Source organism: Sander vitreus, chromosome 8, assembly GCF_031162955.1.
Source record: "Sander vitreus isolate 19-12246 chromosome 8, sanVit1, whole genome shotgun sequence".
NCBI classification, from domain to species: domain Eukaryota; kingdom Metazoa; phylum Chordata; class Actinopteri; order Perciformes; family Percidae; genus Sander; species Sander vitreus.
The window spans coordinates 36,055,766-36,073,795 of record NC_135862.1 but is presented as its reverse complement, the minus strand read 5'-3'; the positions used below and the strand labels follow the sequence as shown (position 1 = coordinate 36,073,795).

Sequence of the window (18,030 nt, the reverse complement as noted above, 5' to 3'; positions counted from 1 at the left end):
ACGGGGGACGGCGTGATAAGCATCCCTGACTGTGGTGTAACAGTGATCCAGAATGTTCTCCTCTCTGGTCGGGCATTTAATATGCTGTCTATATTTAGGTAGTATATGAGTGAGGTTTCCTTTGTTAAAGTCTCCAAGGACAATAACTAGGGAGTCCGGGTTGGTCTGCTCCACACACAGTATCTGGTCGACGAGCATGCGCTGTGCGTCCTGCACATTGGCCTGCGGCGGGATGTAAACGCCGACCAGAATGAATGAATGGAACTCACGGGGTGAATAAAAAGGCTTACGGTTTATGATGAAATATTCCAGGTCAGGAGAACAATGCTGCTGGATCACTGTCACGTCGTTGCACCAACCGCTGTTGATGTAGAAACAGATTCCTCCACCTTTAGTTTTGCCGGAGAGGTCCGTGTCTCTGTCCGCTCTGTAGAGTTGGAAAGCACCTATTGAAGTAGTGTCCTGACCCGACACCCTGAAGCGATTGTTGCCACACCTATTTAACCATATTTACATATCTCTCACACAATAGTCCTAGTGTCACTTGCACTAGTCTCGCATTGCCAGACCTTCCTCAATACAGCATTCCTGGATGGGAGAACAACGTGCTCTGGTTTATTGGCATTTCTTTAAACCAAACACAATCGTCTTGGGCGGCGCTAAGCTCCGGACGGAGCCACGGTGCCTCTGTAAAATAACCTCGGGAAGGAACTTGTTTTGGTGGAACATGTGTACGTTCAAAAGTAGTTTTAGTCGTGCAACAGAAAACTCAGATTGGACAGATAGTCTAGCTAGCTGTCTGGATTTACCCTGCAGAGTTTTGACAGGGTTTCTGCAGGTTTCACCAAGTGAATTTTAAGACTTTTTAAGACCATTATGACTAAAATTTAAGACCTTAATCACAACATCAACTATGCCCTAAATTCATTTTATTTTTTTTTAAGTATCACTTAACTTGCACTTCCCCATAGCTGAAGAATAAAATCTGTTGTATGTCTGTGGTATAATCCAAAAAAACCTCCCGCCGATAACACGAAAACTGCAATATAAGTAGCATGTTTGTCTCATTTGTAGTTATAATACAGCAAAATTATATTTGGACTAGCGAAAGAAAGAACTTCAACACCACGGAATAATGATAAAAAAAATCATTAGAGATAGCGTGACATGGCCGTAGGAAAATTAAGACCTGTTAAAAATTATTTAAGACCTAGAACACAACTTCAGCCAATTTAAGACTTTTTAAGGCCTAAAATTTTGATCCACCAGCACCGGAGCAATCCCCTAAATGAATTGTCGTGGATATACTAACCCATTACACTTGCACTAACTTACTGAACCAACAACATGTTGATGAGGTGCCTGGTGAAAGTTCAGATGGTCCACAGTTAACAATTTGTGAATTCATATTTTGTTGCATGAGGGTACTGATGTACTTACTGCATAACCGTGGATTATGCCAACATCAAACCTTACTGTTAGATACTCACTCTCTGAGAGGAAGTGAGAAGCCCACTCCTTTTGTCCTCTTCCTCCTTCGCTTCCTCGGTTTCAGTGATCTCCATCAGTCTCTCCAGCATCATCTTCACTGACAGCACTGCCACCGGGATACCCAGCTGCAAGGCCTGACGCCTTAGCTCACACACTGTCCACACACAATACAAAACATCCTGTAGTTCATATATATATGCCAACAAATTAAATCTGACAAACTGATAGTTGTCCAGAAGATAAACAATGAACAAAGATGGGCGTAATGAAAAGATTATGGGAATTTGGTCATGTCTGCCATTCAGCAGCTGACTCAAATATGAGATGTTGGAAAGTCCTAACTTACAAACACGTTTCTCTTTCTTTTTGTAATTAATGTGTAAAGCAGCAGGTGTCTCTGGGCTTCTGAGTGTGTCAACTTTGGTACATTGGCAAAATAGATGTACAGCACAGAAACCATTTCTGGGACCTAGTATTAAACACTCACTCACCCAGCAGTGAAACTGCAACGGCAGATGAGATGCCTTCAGACTCTGCCTGTTTCTGCTCTCCATTCTGAGTGCGGAAAATGTTGCACAGATCTGGATTCTACAAAAAAGTGTAAAAGAAATACAGTAAAAAATACAACATATTAATGAAAGATCAGCAACTATTACATATGAACATATTACATCATCATCAGTCCCCCCCCTCTGATGATAGAAGCAGATTTCCCAAATGTTTAAAAGGTATCATACATGTTTAATTCACCAAGAAGCACTTGCAGAAATTGGTGTTCTTGGCCCATTTAGAAGCATTTCTTTTGCAACAGAGTATCAGTCATGACACTGTCCGTTTTTACGGGTTCTTTCTCAGTCCACAGATTAGTATAAAATGTCACTATCATAATGTTTTAATGTTTGCTCATTGGCCGTGCAGACAAGGAAGTTCTGCCCCATCCTAAAGTCCACTCACTTACCCCCACCTCCCTGAGTAGACTGCAGATGTTCTGCTGCTGTTCCAACAGCTGAATTGTTGCCTCCTGCAGCCTTTGACCATCTTCCTGCTTCAGCCTCTTAACCACACGACCAGCTGGCAGTACAACAGCAGGACAACGATCACAAGTCTATATGGACACAGCTTTACTATCGTAATAACAGTGTTTACTTCGTTGTATTGAAGTTGGTCAAGTTAACCAAATGTTGGCCAACTTAAAGCATCATTAGATAGATGGCATAACGTTACTGTATTTACATACATATACCTAAGTAAATATAATTGGTTCTGTATTAAGGGTCACGCAAACTCCACTTAAAAAGCTGCCAATTTAACATTTCAACGCTAATAGCCAAATGTGGTTAACTTAACGCCTACAGGTTTGAGTGTTTTTTTCATTTTAGACTGTATTCACGTATTGTTTGAGATAGTGCTCAATAAGCATACATACTAACGTTAACGTAGCATTAATTCGGTATACGTCACTCACCGAGGAGGCTCGACAGAGTCCTTTTCTGAGAAACGGATTCACACGTTGCACTCAGTGACATTTTACTTATCATATCGTAACGTATCAACACTTTTAGTCGACGTTTAAGCCAATTAGTCTGAAAACAATATGTTAACAGTAGTTTTAGAAATAAAGTATCAATTCTCTGGCTAGCTTTTTGAAGCTGCTGTTTTGGTTTACTTTCTCCTCCATGTTTCCCATCGCGCTCTTCTATCCCATTGGTCTGTGCTAGAGCCAATCAGGAAAGACCATCCACTGAGTTTAAGGCATGGGGAGTGGGGATTGGTTAGGGTTAGGGGTTAGCCAATCACAGGCAGAATAAGGCGGGCTACGTGGCACGTCCTGTGTCGACAAGTCTAGCGGATCCGATCTCTATGTCTAGAATCTACCCTCAGGGGTTCGGGGCGAACGCGTTCACTTCATGGTTCTCTTAATACATCCATGGGCAAAACCATAGACTGTATATTATTAAAAAAGGCATGGTATCTCGTAAACCAATCAGAGCCATAGTACAGCCGGTCATGCCCCCCACCGGGGGGGAAACAACTCTCCGCTCTCGGTGCCTTCTCCTCAGTTTCTTCTGCTAGCAAACAACAGAAAAATGCCTAAAAGCTGCACATCCAGTCAGTTAGAGACAGTATAGGGCCTATGCCTGAATGCTCCCATGTAGATAAAACTGAATTTAACTCAATTTTTTAAATGTTGTCTTTACCCTGTTTTTTTGTTTTAAACTTAGTAGCCAATACCTTTATTTTTGTAACCCCAAATAGTTTTGTATGTTTAATAAATTCTATTTTTGAAAAGTAATGATTCAAAAGTAGGCTCTGGTAATTGAAGTGAGTTGGTGAACTTGGTGGACGACATTCCCTGTGCTCATAGAGAGGAAAATGAAGCATAAACCTGTTGACACTCAACCTGAACTTTTGCTGTGTAGCTTACTTGCCCTCCTTTGAAACACAGCTAAAGAGAATAGGAGCATCAGTTTACTGCACCCTATTCTATCATAGCAACATATTTGCATCGTAGCATCCAGTAGGGTATGTCTGTTCTTTTTCCATGATTGTATCTATTCTCAGCTGTAAATGCATACAGGACGTTGCTGTAATGCATCATATAAGCTGATGATAGTTTGTATGTGAAATATGAATCTGTAACATATCATATCTACTTTTCCAAAGATGTATTCTTGTTCACAATTTTTTTTTCAACTGTCACTACTCCATTTCTCTTGTTCCATTGTGGGACAACAGTATCCATTTCTTCATTGTAAAAGTGCTACAGACTAATGCCCTGTAAAGCCGGTATGTACACTAATCAGGATGCAGGGCATGTAAGGACAAGTGTGGCTGTAATGTTAGCCTCCCCTTTTTCATAATAAAGATCTGACCTGGTTTTGAAGTCTGAAAGGGTTGACTTATTGCACTGTACTGTGGAAAGCTGCAGTGTTTTTTTTTTTTAATTCAAAGAGGTTGTGATGTGCAAGATTAATAAACATTGAGGACGAATACAATTGTGACTCAGTTCAGGTGTTGCATGGTGAGTGCCACACATTGCCTAATCCCACTGCGGGACCATGCCTGTACAGCAGCAGGCTCCATCTTGCCCTCTGTGTGTTTGAGTGAAGATCATTCCTCACAGTGTACAGCTTCAGCCTCCTGTGTATTTTCTGGACTTCCCAGCTTTATTGCAGCAGGCAGCAGGAAACCCATCTCATGGGAACCAGTGAAAGGAACTCATGAAAACTTAATGCAATGTGTCCTCATGCATTTTTAAAAGCCCTCTCTTCCTATTGTGCCACTAATGTGTTGGATGGTAATATAAACAGGAGTGCTGATGTATGGGGCTGAGTGCAAACCTACCAGCAAGGCCAAATGTCATCACCTGTCAGCTCCATGAAGAACAACACACAGTGACACCTGAGGACACACACACACACACACACACACACACACACACACACACACACACACACAGAGAGTTACAGTAGCAGCTCTTGTTGGAATCAAGTGAGCCACTCTCACTGGGGTGCAAAGTTTGGATAAAGGACTGATTGAATCTGGACCTAAGCAGGATTTTTTTCTTGTGTGTGTGTGTGTGTGTGTGTGTGTGTGTGTGTGTGTGTGTGTGTGTGTATGATGTCAACATGATGGCATTGTGATTGCATGAAATCTGCACAATCGGTTCCAATAGCAAGTTAGCTCACACATATAGCATATGAAAAATACCAAATCCAAATATAGATTTCATGGATGTCAAGTAAAAAAAGAGCCTGCAACAAAAGACGGAATTTACAGCTATTTCTGAAGCAATCAATAACTTATTTACTATTTATTAAGAAATGACTGACTTTGTACTTTGTGGCTATTAAAAAAATCATATTTCCCATCTTTGAATTACAAAACTGAAAAATTCAGTCAATGTTCAGTACCTCAAAGTCATCTATAACCTAAAAACAAAGAAATGAAGTAGAAATAAGTAAAGATTCAGATTGTACTGCAAATCAAGTAGACAGTAGAAAAATTGTCTCAAAAGAGTTTCTGATATGTATAACTAACATCTTCTTCCACTGATTACGTAACTTTGTTTGGTTATAGTCACACCCATGTAGGTCAGAGAACAGCTCTGTCCATTACACATGCCTCTAGTGACCAAAATCAATAGTAAAGCCACAAAAAGGTTTGGGTTGTATGACGTATGACGAAGAGAAAAGCGGTCATGACTCAGAAAGATCATGTTGCACTTCTTACAATCATCATTCCTGTGTGACAAACACAGAACTACCGCTATGAGAGGCGGCCATTAGAGTTGAAACATACCATTAGCACTGACTGAATTTTCTACTTATCAATTTAAACTCTGCCTGTAGGCTTTACAGCTGTGCTACATTCCTGAGAGCTCAGTCTAAACTGCTGCGCCCAAACAGCAGGTCTGAATTCCCTTATTTTTCCACTACAAAACCCCCCTCACAAGGCGTAGTAATGAAAGCACATCAAATGCTGCTGCTCTGGATGTGTAAACAGGATGTGCAGTCTTTACATAAAAATACCTGCATGTAAAAACGTCCCCTTTTTTCCACTGGACCTGTTTCCTAAACAGGAAAGGGAAGGTTGGTGTGTTGACTGAGAACAATGAGCACATATTCTGAATTCTGAACCTGCTATCAGTTTACCTAAACAAGAGTAAACCACAAAACTGAACCTTGTCCTCTGGTGAAATAAGTTACTAAACTGAGGCCATGTTACACTAATATATTGCCCTTACTGGCCTTTTGCATGGCTTATTTCTTTGTTTTTTTCTCCAGTTCCTGTACAGCAACATGTCTTTTGCAGAAACAATGTTCTCTGTACTAAAAGCACTTTGTACCAAAGAAATAGACCCTTAGAAAAGTGTTGACAGTGTTTAGTGGATTATGTAAAGTAACAAGGACACCTTCTCTAGAAATACATTTTACTGTTGAGCTTTTGCACTTTTTTTTACCAATTGTCTTAACACTTAAGAGCAGCACAAACTCAATCCCATTCACCACATTGTAAATATACAAGAGACAAAGTCTTGAATTCAAAACTGCACTTGAGAAAAATTAGGAAGTCAAGCAGCAAAATGTATTTTGTCAAAAAGGACTATACCAGTTATACCATTGGATAATAATCAGTAATTATTACCCATTAGCATTAACAAGTAAGCAGCATTGTAATGTTGTTCAAGGTGGAGCCGATTAAAGCGGTTTTATATACTATAGGGTAATACTGTACACCAATACCTTTTACTTTCTACGCTCATTAAAACCTTAAATTGCAAGTAACTAAAGCTTTGTAGTAGTGGAGTAAAACGTACAAAATGCTCCTCTTAAATGTGGTGAAGTACAGAAGTATAAAGTAGCATGGAATTAAAATACTCACATAATGAACAAGTTAGAATTGTTCCTAGTATAGTACATGAATACATGTACTTAGTTACTTTCCACCCCTGGTACTGCGGTAGAAGTTGTTCAAAATTCTCAGCTCATAAATCCAAAACTAAGCAAAGAAATGTTTTTTTTGTGTACTGACCCTTTAAAAAGGTATTCCAGTCTGTGCAGCCATGTTTGATTGGTCAGTCACAATACTACACATGTAGCCTGTATGGAAAAACAACTATAACAACATTCTATTCCATTTAATGGTGTATGTTTGTGGCGTTTGTGTTTTACTCAGGTTTCCGTGGAGTTGAGTGTGTAGCTGCCGTTTCAGAGGCTTTTTCTCCCTTATGACACTACAGTCAAAAGAAGAAAAAACAATGGTCTCCTGCTATGTCTGGCATCAAATTGTGACATTTAATAGATTTAACTTTTATCAGTAGCTTTAATTCAAACACATACGAAATTCAGCACATACTATGAAGCCGCTCTTTAAACATGCAAAACGCTGAACAAGCGTTCTACCATCTGTGTGCAAAGGTGAAACCAAACAGTCCCTGAGTGTGTTCTGCTCACACTCTTTATACAACTAACAGCCTGTTGGCTGGCTCTCTCTAACACTGACCTGTTAGCAGCGTTTCGTGGCACACATACTCCTTCACAAACTGAAGCCTGCTTTAACAATGTTTTTATTTACTTTTTCTTCATTTCTCCTCTCCCATATTCAAGTACATGGATTCGCAGATCCAGGAAATCACAATCAGTAGCAAATACTTTCATAATCATCATCATGTTCCTGTTTGATTCCCAAACGATTCCAATTAACCCCAAAATTCTCCCCCAGGCTAAGACACATGGACCTCTTGTAAACATGATGCAAATCAATCTTTGCTTTTTGATTACAAAAAGTAATCTGGTAGAAAAATATCTTTTCTTTTATAGGTATGTCTCTTCTTAGGAATATTTACATTGAGTACCTCACAGTATAATCTGATTTTAAAAAGTACATACTGTAAAATAAACACACAAAAAAAAGGTCTTAGAAGGGGGTAAAAGGCCTTTGGTTTTCATGAAAAATACGAAAACAAAACAGAAAAACACAAAAAGTCCATTCACTGTCCTGTGTACCACCAGCAGTGATGACTGGACTGGTGATTGTTGTGTGTCTTGTAGCCAAGACTGGGACACAACATTTCCACAGGTTTAAAAGACTTAATTCTTCAAAAAGTTCTGAACAAAAACCAGGGGCGTAGCACAAAATTCTGGGCCCTGTAGAAAGGCATTTTCTATGGGCCCCTCCCTGCATCCACAGCTATTCATTCTAGCATCTTTTGGGGATTTGCCCTTTTCCCCCCTAGTCCGACGCCCCTGACAAAACTGTGGCTACAATCAGGCGTCACTCCTGGGCACGACAGACCCACACAACCTCCGCTGGGTGTAGTACCCCAAAACAATGAGCAGCATCTCCGAGGTGCTGCTGAGGGCCACGATGAAGGGCGCCTGGGACGCAAAGTCCGCCTCCACCCGGCGGAAGGACAGCTGCATGACGGCGAGAGCCAGCAGGCTGTTCTGGACACCCACCTCGATGCTGACCGTCTTCCTCAGCGCCGGGGCCAGGCCCGCCAGCTTGGCCATGATGGCCCCAACCAACAGCCCCAGCAAAGGCACTGTCACCCCTACTGCCACAATCTGGGGCTTGACGTTGGCCAGGATGGACGCGCCCATTTGGTAGGCCATGAAGATGCCCCCCACGATGAGCGCAAAGCTGAAGGGTCGTATGAGAGCCAGCAGGACACGTGTGAGGGCGGGCAGGCGCAGCTTGACCAGCATGCCCAGCGAGATGGGAATGGCGATGAACAGGAGGGTGCCAAGGATCTTCACAAATGGCACGTGCAGGGCAGCGTGCACACCCAGGAGCCGACCATACAGCGCAGATGACAGAGGCATGGCGGCCGCTGCCACCACTGTGGACACCAAGGTCATGGAGATAGCCAGGGTGACGTCTCCTCCAAGCAGCAGGCTGTACAGGTAGCCCCCTCCGCCCCCGGGGGCAGAGCAGGTGATGACCAGGCCCAGGGAGAGCGCTTTGGGCAGTGAGGCCAGCCGGGATACACAGTAGGCATACAACGGCATCACCAGGAACTGACCCAGCACCCCTAGGAGCAGTGGCACGGGTCTCCTCAGCAGACCCCGCAGAACCTCCACTTCCACTTTGCACCCGAATGCACACTTGTTGACGAAGATGAGGGGCAGCAAGGCAAACAGCACAGGGTTCTCAGAGAAATGGGACAGGCCACCCGACTGGACGAGCCGGGTGGCCGGGTCATCAGTACCAGGCGCCACTCTGATGGAGTAATCCGTCCTCTCTTCGACCAGAACAGGCACCGAGTCCTGGTCCAGGTCCAGCAGCTGGATCTGCAGCTGAGCCCTGCCTGGGAACCCGGAGCGGATGCTGATAATGTAGCTCTTGGCCGGCCCTGCGTGGCCGCTATCCGTCACATTAAGTATGGAGAGGACCTCCGGGTCCAGGGAGCGGACTGTCACCGTCTGCTTCCAGCTCTGGCGGCCCTTCCTGCTCGCCGCAGCGCTCCGGTACTGGCTGGAGATTACAATCACTCCGTTGGTGTTTTCAGGAAACTCAAACTCCTGCGATGACCCGTCGCCGATTGCGATATACCTGCTACTGCTGTCGGCCGTCAGGTTGGTGTCGTTACTGCTGTCGACAGTTAGGTTCCCGGTGGCCCGGTCTGCTCCGCCGGTAATAAGGAAGAGACAGCAGAATAACGTAAATAGCGTCCTCATCTTATTGACGTACAAGGGGCGGAGGGGCGCTTCTCCTCTGCCTGCCCAGCGGCCTCCCCACACGGTTACACCGCCGCCCTGTTAAACCAGGACGGTACACTTCTCATTCTAGTCTCCGGTATGAAACAACAGTGTCCGCAGCGGGCTCCACATCTCGTCTGGTTCCCATTTTCTCGCTGCCTTTATACCGGAACCTAAACATCACCCCGCCCTGTCCTGTACAGCAGCAGCCCGCAGGAAACACACACACACTCACACACACACACACACGGGTCTCTCACGGGCTTCCCTTTGTCTACTCGGAGGGAATATTTCTGTCTCGGTAAACCAAAGCCTCGCCTCGTCTCCCGTTTTTATTGTTTCCCCGGTTGATGAAATCTGAGAGCATCGTAGCTCAGCTGCCGTTTGCTTGCTGCTCAGAGCTATTTCCTTAAAGCTTGCTCGAGTATAGTCGGACTTCCGGCCATCAAATGCCAAAATAAACGACTTTATCTTATTGAATAACAGGTGGGATACATACAGTCTATGATAGGGCTGGATAAAGTGGGCATGATATGGGCAGATACGTTTGGTCATTTTAAATAATAGCTAATTTCACTGGGAATTTTCTGGACAATATTCTGCACTATGCATATTTATTTATTTATTACTCTGTGTTACCTCCAACTGTGCAATATGTCATTTCTATTCATCTGTATATCTGTGTTTATATACTGTCTGTTTATATAAAGGTGTTTATTGTGTAACTAAGTTTGTTTTATTACTATTATTATTAGAACTAATTTTATTTTTTATACTTTATGTATATTTTTTCTCCTATGTTTAATTAATGTGTATTTGTGTTATTCTGATATGTGTAATTTTTTTCTTTTGAGCTGCTGTAGCACAGGAATTTCCCCATTGTGGGATTAATAAAGTCTATCTTATCTTATTTTATCTTAATTTGCACCAAAGCATAGATTACTGTCAAATAAGGAGGAAACTGGATTACTATCTCATTTGGGTTTGTGTCAAAATCTATTTTTAAGAGCTTGTTTTTATATATTGTGCTCACATAGTGAAAATTAATAAAAATTGAGTTTAGTCAAGTTACCACAAGTGAACTCTATTAAAGTGTTATACTGCAGCATAGGAGTAGCCTACTGGTTGCACTGGCCTTATCGAATCTGGAGGCAACAAGGTACCTCCAGGTGGAACAGGAGGGCCATGAGAGGGGAATCATTAGGGGCCCAACAGCCAGGCCCTTTAGTCCAGGACTACAGTAAAATACAAACCTGTTGTTTCATATTTCTCCTAATTTTAGCCATTTGCATTACAATGTTTTTATGTTGGAATGAACTTGGCTAAGAAGATGTAAGTCAGAATTTGGTGATATTTTTTCATGCTTTATAAACAGACAAACCAGACCGGGTCAGTTTTGACGAGGGAGGACAACAAGTGCATGGTCGACGAGAAGACAATACAACAAGAGTTAAGCTGCGTCCTAGTCATATATCAATTTAATTCAACGATTTGCCTGTAAGGGCAAGTGCAGCAGTTTGCAACCTGCAGGTCAACAGATAGGCCTACATGCACAGTAGATGGGAAAAGAAAGAAGAACATTGTAAATCACAAAATGATGACCTGATTATGAGGCCCTGTCATGTTGAGGAACTTAAAGACCTTCATTGTTTCAGTTCAGTAACTACCACACAGCAGATCTGGGGCCAGGTACTATTTTAGCATATTACAACTGTACACAGAAAGGTGAAGGAGCAGTTCTTCCCAGGGCCACTTATCAGGTCCATCCAGCCATGTTCACATATCCAGCCATTATTATATATTATATTATATTATATATATATATATATATATATATATATATATATATATATATATATATGTATATATTTTATATTTTGTATATATGTTTGTAATATTTTCTGGACTTCACACACAGGGATCATTAATGTTTTCTTACCTAACACTGTTTCTCCAAATTGTAAGGGACACACATGTAATAACTAATGAGTCATTAGTAGCCTAATGATGAATAGTTTGCGTTTATTTTTTAAAGAAAATTATCCCACTACTTCCTGTCTCTCTCTGGGTAACTCCGACTATCTTGACGTAACCGTTCCTTAATCCAATCGGAGCGGCCCAAACTCTCCCGTCCCTCAGCCAATAAACAGGGGCGGTCACATGGGAGAGGGAACACCTGATTTCTATCTATTGTGTGTGTGTGTGTGTGTGTGTGTGTGTGTGTGTGTGTGTGTGTGTGTGTGTGTGTGTGTGTGTGTGTGTGTGTGAGTGGGAGGGGGAGGGGTGTGTGTGTGTGTGTGTGTGTGTGTGTGTGTGTGGGGGGGGGATTGCCAGGGATTACCATAGATGTATTTTAAGAACTGGATCCCGGACCCCAAGATGGCGCCTTTGAGAATTGCCTGAATACGATATGATGCATATATGAGGCACCAGGCATGAAAGAAAAAGGCTAGGAGAATCATTAAAGATCCAAACCACCCGGGTGGGTAACAGCCTTCACTCTCTCTTTTAACGTCGGGTCCATAGACGTTACATTGGGATGACATCACAGGTTTTACACACTCACAGGCAAATTCATAATTTAAAGGTCCCATGACATGACATGACTCTTTAGATGCTTTTATATAGACCTTAGTGGTCCCCTAATACTGTATCTGAAGTCTCTTTTATATAGGCCTTAGTGGTCCCATAATACTGTATCTGAAGTCTCTTTTATATAGACCTTAGTGGTCCCCTAATACTGTATCTGAAGTCTCTTTATATAGGCCTTAGTGGTCCCCCTAATACTGTATCTGAAGTCTCTTTTATATAGGCCTTAGTGGTCCCCTAATACTGTATCTGAAGTCTCTTTTATATAGGCCTTAGTGGTCCCCTAATACTGTATCTGAAGTCTCTTTTATATAGGCCTTAGTGGTCCCCTAATACTGTATCTGAAGTCTCTTTTATATAGACCTTAGTGGTCCCCTAATACTGTATCTGAAGTCTCTTTTATATAGACCTTAGTGGTCCCCTAATACTGTATCTGAAGTCTCTTTATATAGACCTTAGTGGTCCCCTAATACTGTATCTGAAGTCTCTTTTATATAGACCTTAGTGGTCCCCTAATACTGTATCTGGCCTTGACCAACTGCCACTTTGATAATTTGAAAGCCATGATGTCTCTCTCTCTCATGGGTGGGCCAAATTCTCTGGGTGGGTAAACCAGAGAAAGGGGAGGTAACCTTTCCCCTTATGACATCATAAAGGGAACATTCCAGATTGGCCCATCTGAGCTTTCATTTTCTCAAAGGCAGAGCAGGATACCCAGGGCTCGGTTTACACCACCACATCTATCTATCTATCTGTCTATCTATCTATCTACCTCCCTGTCTGTCTGTCTGTCTATCTTCTTTTTATACAGTTCATTTGTTCACAGATACAGTAGCTAGCTACAGTGGGTAAAAACCCAACATAAAGGGAATAGGTGTTTTTTAACCTCTAAATGGGAGGGAAGTGTATAATGTCCGATGTACAGAGTCAAGTCAACCAGATGGACGCTGATAAACATAGGCCTACATAAATATACAGTCAGGTCCATAAATATTGGGACATCGACACAATTCTAATCTTTTTGGCTCTATACACCACCAAAATGGAGTTGAAATGAAACGAACAAGATGTGCTTTAACTGCAGACTTTCAGCTTTAATTTGAGGGTATTTACATCCAAATCAGGTGAACGGTGTAGGAATTACAACAGTTTGTATATGTGCCTCCCACTTTTTAAGGGACCAAAAGTAATGGGACAGATCAACAATCATAAATCAAACTTTCACTTTTTAATACTTGGTTGCAAATCCTTTGCAATCAATTCCAGCCTGAAGTCTGGAAGGCATAGACATCACCAGACGCTGGGTTTCATCCCTGGTGATGCTCTGCCAGGCCTCAACTGCAACTGTCTGCAGTTCCTGCTTGTTCTTGGGGCATTTTCCCTTCAGTTTTGTCTTCAGCAAGTGAAATGCATGCTCAATCGGATTCAGGTCAGGTGATTGACTTGGCCATTGCATAACATTCCACTTCTTTCCCTTAAAAGACTCTTTGGTTGCTTTCGCAGTATACTTCGGGTCATTGTCCATCTGCACTGTGAAGCGTCGTTCAATGAGTTCTGAAGCATTTGGCTGAATATGAGCAGATAATATTGCCCGAAACACTTCAGAATTCATCCTGCTGCTTTTGTCAGCAGTCACATCATCAATAAATACAAGAGAACCAGTTCCATTGGCAGCCATACATGCCCACGCCATGACACTACCACCACCATACTTCACTGATGAGGTGGTATGCTTTGGATCATGAGCAGTTCCTTTCCTTCTCCATACTCTTCTCTTCCCATCACTCTGGTACAAGTTGATCTTTGTCTCATCTGTCCATAGGATGTTGTTCCAGAAATGTGAAGGCTTTTTTAGATGTTTGGCAAACTCTAATCTGGCCTTCCTGTTTTTGAGGCTCACCAATGGTTTACATCTTGTAGTGAACCCTCTGTATTCACTCTGGTGAAGTCTTCTCTTGATTGTTGACTTTGACACACATACACCTGGAGAGTGTTCTTGATCTGGCCAACTGTTGTGAAGGGTGTTTTCTTCACCAGGGAAAAGTATTCTTCGGTCATCCACCACAGTTGTTTCCCGTGGTCTTCCGGGTCTTTTGGTGTTGCTGAGCTCACCGGTGCGTTCTTTCTTTTTAAGAATGTTCCAAACAGTTGATTTGGCCACACCTAATGTTTTTTGCTATCTCTCTGATGGGTTTGTTTAGATTTTTCAGCCTAATGATGGCTTGCTTCACTGATAGTAACAGCTCTTTGGATCTCATATTGAGAGTTGACAGCAACAGATTCCAAATGCAAATAGCACACTTGAAATGAACTCTGGACCTTTTATCTGCTCCTTGTAAATGGGATAATGAGGGAATAACACACACCTGGCCATGGAACAGCTGAGCAGCCAATTGTCCCATTACTTTTGGTCCCTTAAAAAGTGGGAGGCACATATACAAACTGTTGTAATTCCTACACCGTTCACCTGATTTGGATGTAAATACCCTCAAATTAAAGCTGAAAGTCTGCAGTTAAAGCACATCTTGTTCGTTTCATTTCAACTCCATTGTGGTGGTGTATAGAGCCAAAAAGATTAGAATTGTGTCGATGTCCCAATATTTATGGACCTGACTGTATGTATTCATTAATCAATGAGTAAATGAGTGCACAACATGAGCCATATAAACAGCACAAAACAGACAATTTACCCAACAATAATGCATACACTAAAAATAAATATATAATACAGTTAGTTAACTAACTCTTTTCAACTGGTAAATATTGATAGTAGATTGATTTGGGTTTATCATACCTCCAAGAGTTCTTCTCCCTCTATCGTCTCGTTGTTCAGACAGTACTCATAGTTGTTCAGCGTTCATTTGCGACAGCTTGTGGATTAAAGGCATTACAAGCATTCAGAAGAGGATTAGGCCCAAACATGTATGTAATGTGAAAAATGTATTTGAGTTCTGAATTAAAATTGAGAATTCAAACCCACAATTCAAAAACATTTTCCCATGTGGCCCTAATCTAGGGCTGCACAATAGACAGTTTTTTTTTTTTATCGTGATTGCAATATTAACTTGTGCAATATAAACATCGCAAAAGGCTGCGATATATCGCAATAGACACAAATTCTTTTGTGTGAGTTGAAAGAAAATATCAGCAGAAAACTGCACTTTCAAATGTAACTTTTTTTAGTGGTGCCATTTATATCCAATTCAATGTTCAATTTGTTCAATAAAAGAATGTTGGAAATGATTTCCTTTCAATTGTTTTAAATTCAACAAGCAATTTGTTGTATGTGTAGCAGAATACTGAAAGCAGCAGAAATGCAGAGGTGAGTACACTGTTTATTTATCGCAAGTGATATTGTTATCGCGATATTCAACAACGTTATCGTATATTGCATATTTTCCTCATACCGTGCAGCCCTACCCTAATCATCTTCCGTACAAGCAACTGCAGCATCAACTAATTAATAGTCAGAGCTGAGCCTTCCCATAGTAGAACGTAGCATTTCATTTCCGGACCAATTAAGTAAAATGGCAGAATTGCTAGAAACTGAAGACATAATGATGAAGTGATAATTAAGCAGATAATAAAGCTTGTTTATAAAGGATGTTCAGAGTTCATGTTGACATTACTTCCAGCTCAAGGTCTTCCTTATTGTCTCTTGCAAACATGGTAATTGTTACCATTGCTCCTCTCTATTGCCCTCTTAAGCCTAGCCTTTTACTCTCAGTTTCTGTTCCCTGACCTTTGATGCCTGTCTGTATCTTGTGACACTGATCCATTGTGCTCATGGAGGAAAATCAACACAGTCACTCGCCCTAAACAGTTTCCAGTTACAAACCCATTGCCAAGTAGGCTATTGCTTATTTGTCATACACAAACAGCAGACACAACGGGGAAACCTGACACTGCAACCCAACCCATGCAGGAGTGTGGCATTAAAGGGGAACTCCATTCTGTCAGCACAACCCTGCCAGTATCCCTTTTTATAGTAACTGGCTCCTGCTGGGAGTCACTTACATATTTAAAAAGCCATTTTCAATTCATAACCTCCAGTTTTCTTCCCTGGAGGTTCAGCAAGGTTACTGGGTCGGTATTTTCCAGTGAAAACCACCACACACCTTATCCTGGATATTAACTGTCACCCCTCACTGTGTATACGTCAGTCCTGGGACAGCTTGTTCATCATCTATTGTGTTGTCATGAGTTGTGTGTCCTCCTTCTGTCACCATGGCTAAGTCAAGGCTTCCAGAAAAAGAAAAAGGCGGGGGAGTCCACAGTGGAAACACTCAGTGCACGCCAAGACAACCTGCTGGGGTGATCGCTCTGGCCTCTTCTTTGACATTTCACGGAGCGACAGCCAGTTGTTATGGGGCTGCCAGGCACGCACACTTCCTGCCTGGCATTTGTGCTGCTCCCCTCCCAGGGCTGTCTAATTATTTACCCATGGTATGATAATTTACCTCATGACTTATTTCACAAACAGAGCAAGAGAGAGGGACAGAGAAAGAGTGAAGAGGAATGCAAAAAGCCCCTCAGTAACATTACACCACCGCCCATCTTGACACTGTTCCTAGTAATGCTTCAGTGAGAAATTACAGGAAAACTTCCTCTTCGTGCTGCAGTTTAAACTGTTTACTCAGACAACACAGCAGCCTGTATTTGCCTGTGTGTGAACATGCTGCATCTGTCTGAATATTCAGAAACCAACTCAGGGCAGTGGTCATGATCTGCCTTGTGTTGTGTTGCAAATGAGATGAGAGCAGCCATGATGACAATTTTAAAAGCCTTGTCATCAAATGATATTTTAACACCAGTCCACACAAGGTTATCCTCAGCTAGATGGCCTGGCAAGAGTAGGCTATTTCATAAACAGGAGCATAGCCAGGATTTTATAAATACTTAAGACAGGTCTATGGTAAAAAAAAAGTATTTTTGGGCCCCATGGCATCACATGACAGACACATGACAGTTTGGCTGCTATGTTAAATTGGCTTTAAAGCCCGGAGCACTTCCTGAGGGCCAGGTTTAGACTGAAGAAAACTAATGTTAGAGGCGGTGCAAGTACATAAGAAGCCAATGGCACATGACTAGCGTGAACATACAAACATACCGTTAACATCTAGCTGTGCTCACCAAAGTAACTTTCTAACAACCTTTGTTTTTATGGCAATAAAGTTAACCCAACTTAAAGCATTTGAATTACATAAGCTCAAGTAATGTACAAAAAAGTCATTTTTAGAGGAAGTGACATGAACTATTTTCTGACTTTGCTACTGTGGAAAAGCTGCATTTGCAGCCAAATTCTTTGTCTTCATGTTTTTGGTGCCATCTACTGTTGGTTGAAATTTGATCTGACATACTACTGTATATACAGCTCAACCGCAACAATTTAAGCATTGTCTGTCAACACTCAACACTCAAACCACTGAGGTCAAATGAAAGACTGCATCAGAGGACAATACTTTATTTTACCAAGATAAATATAGAAAACAATAATGCTTCAAAGTCTGCTGAATGTTGAGCAATAACAAACCCTTTCTGTGTTAAAATGGACAAATAAATGGAAAACATCCGACAGCAAAGATGCTCTGTCATAGGTCGAGGTCTGGCTTTGGCCTGCCTGCCCTCTCACTGATATCTACATTGAATGCTCAAAGAAGGACGCATCAAAACCAGTGAAATCACTTAACAAGCATCTCGATACAGAGCTATGAGCTCTAAAAACAACAGAAAAAGAACCTGTCTT

The 18,030-nt window shown here is 41.9% G+C and overlaps 2 protein-coding genes across 2 annotated transcripts in view; both read right to left on the bottom strand.

Moving 5' to 3' along the window:
• The window catches only part of fanca (FA complementation group A), a 35,043-nt gene extending 31,840 nt beyond the window's left edge, over positions 1-3,203 (bottom strand). Inside the window, exons 1-4 of the mRNA XM_078258022.1 lie at positions 2,957-3,203; positions 2,450-2,562; positions 1,983-2,079; positions 1,491-1,645 (exon numbers count right to left, since the gene is read on the bottom strand). Coding sequence (XP_078114148.1) covers positions 1,491-1,645; positions 1,983-2,079; positions 2,450-2,562; positions 2,957-3,029 — 438 coding nt within the window. The 5' untranslated portion in view covers positions 3,030-3,203. The remainder of the gene's footprint in view (positions 1-1,490; positions 1,646-1,982; positions 2,080-2,449; positions 2,563-2,956) is intronic.
• Positions 3,204-8,249: 5,046 nt separating this feature from the next.
• Positions 8,250-10,117, bottom strand: slc10a3 (solute carrier family 10 member 3). The gene has a single exon (XM_078258021.1). The coding sequence runs from the start codon at positions 9,672-9,674 to the stop codon at positions 8,262-8,264; it is 1,413 nt and encodes a 470-aa protein (XP_078114147.1). The 5' UTR covers positions 9,675-10,117; the 3' UTR covers positions 8,250-8,261.
• Positions 10,118-18,030: the final 7,913 nt, after the last annotated feature.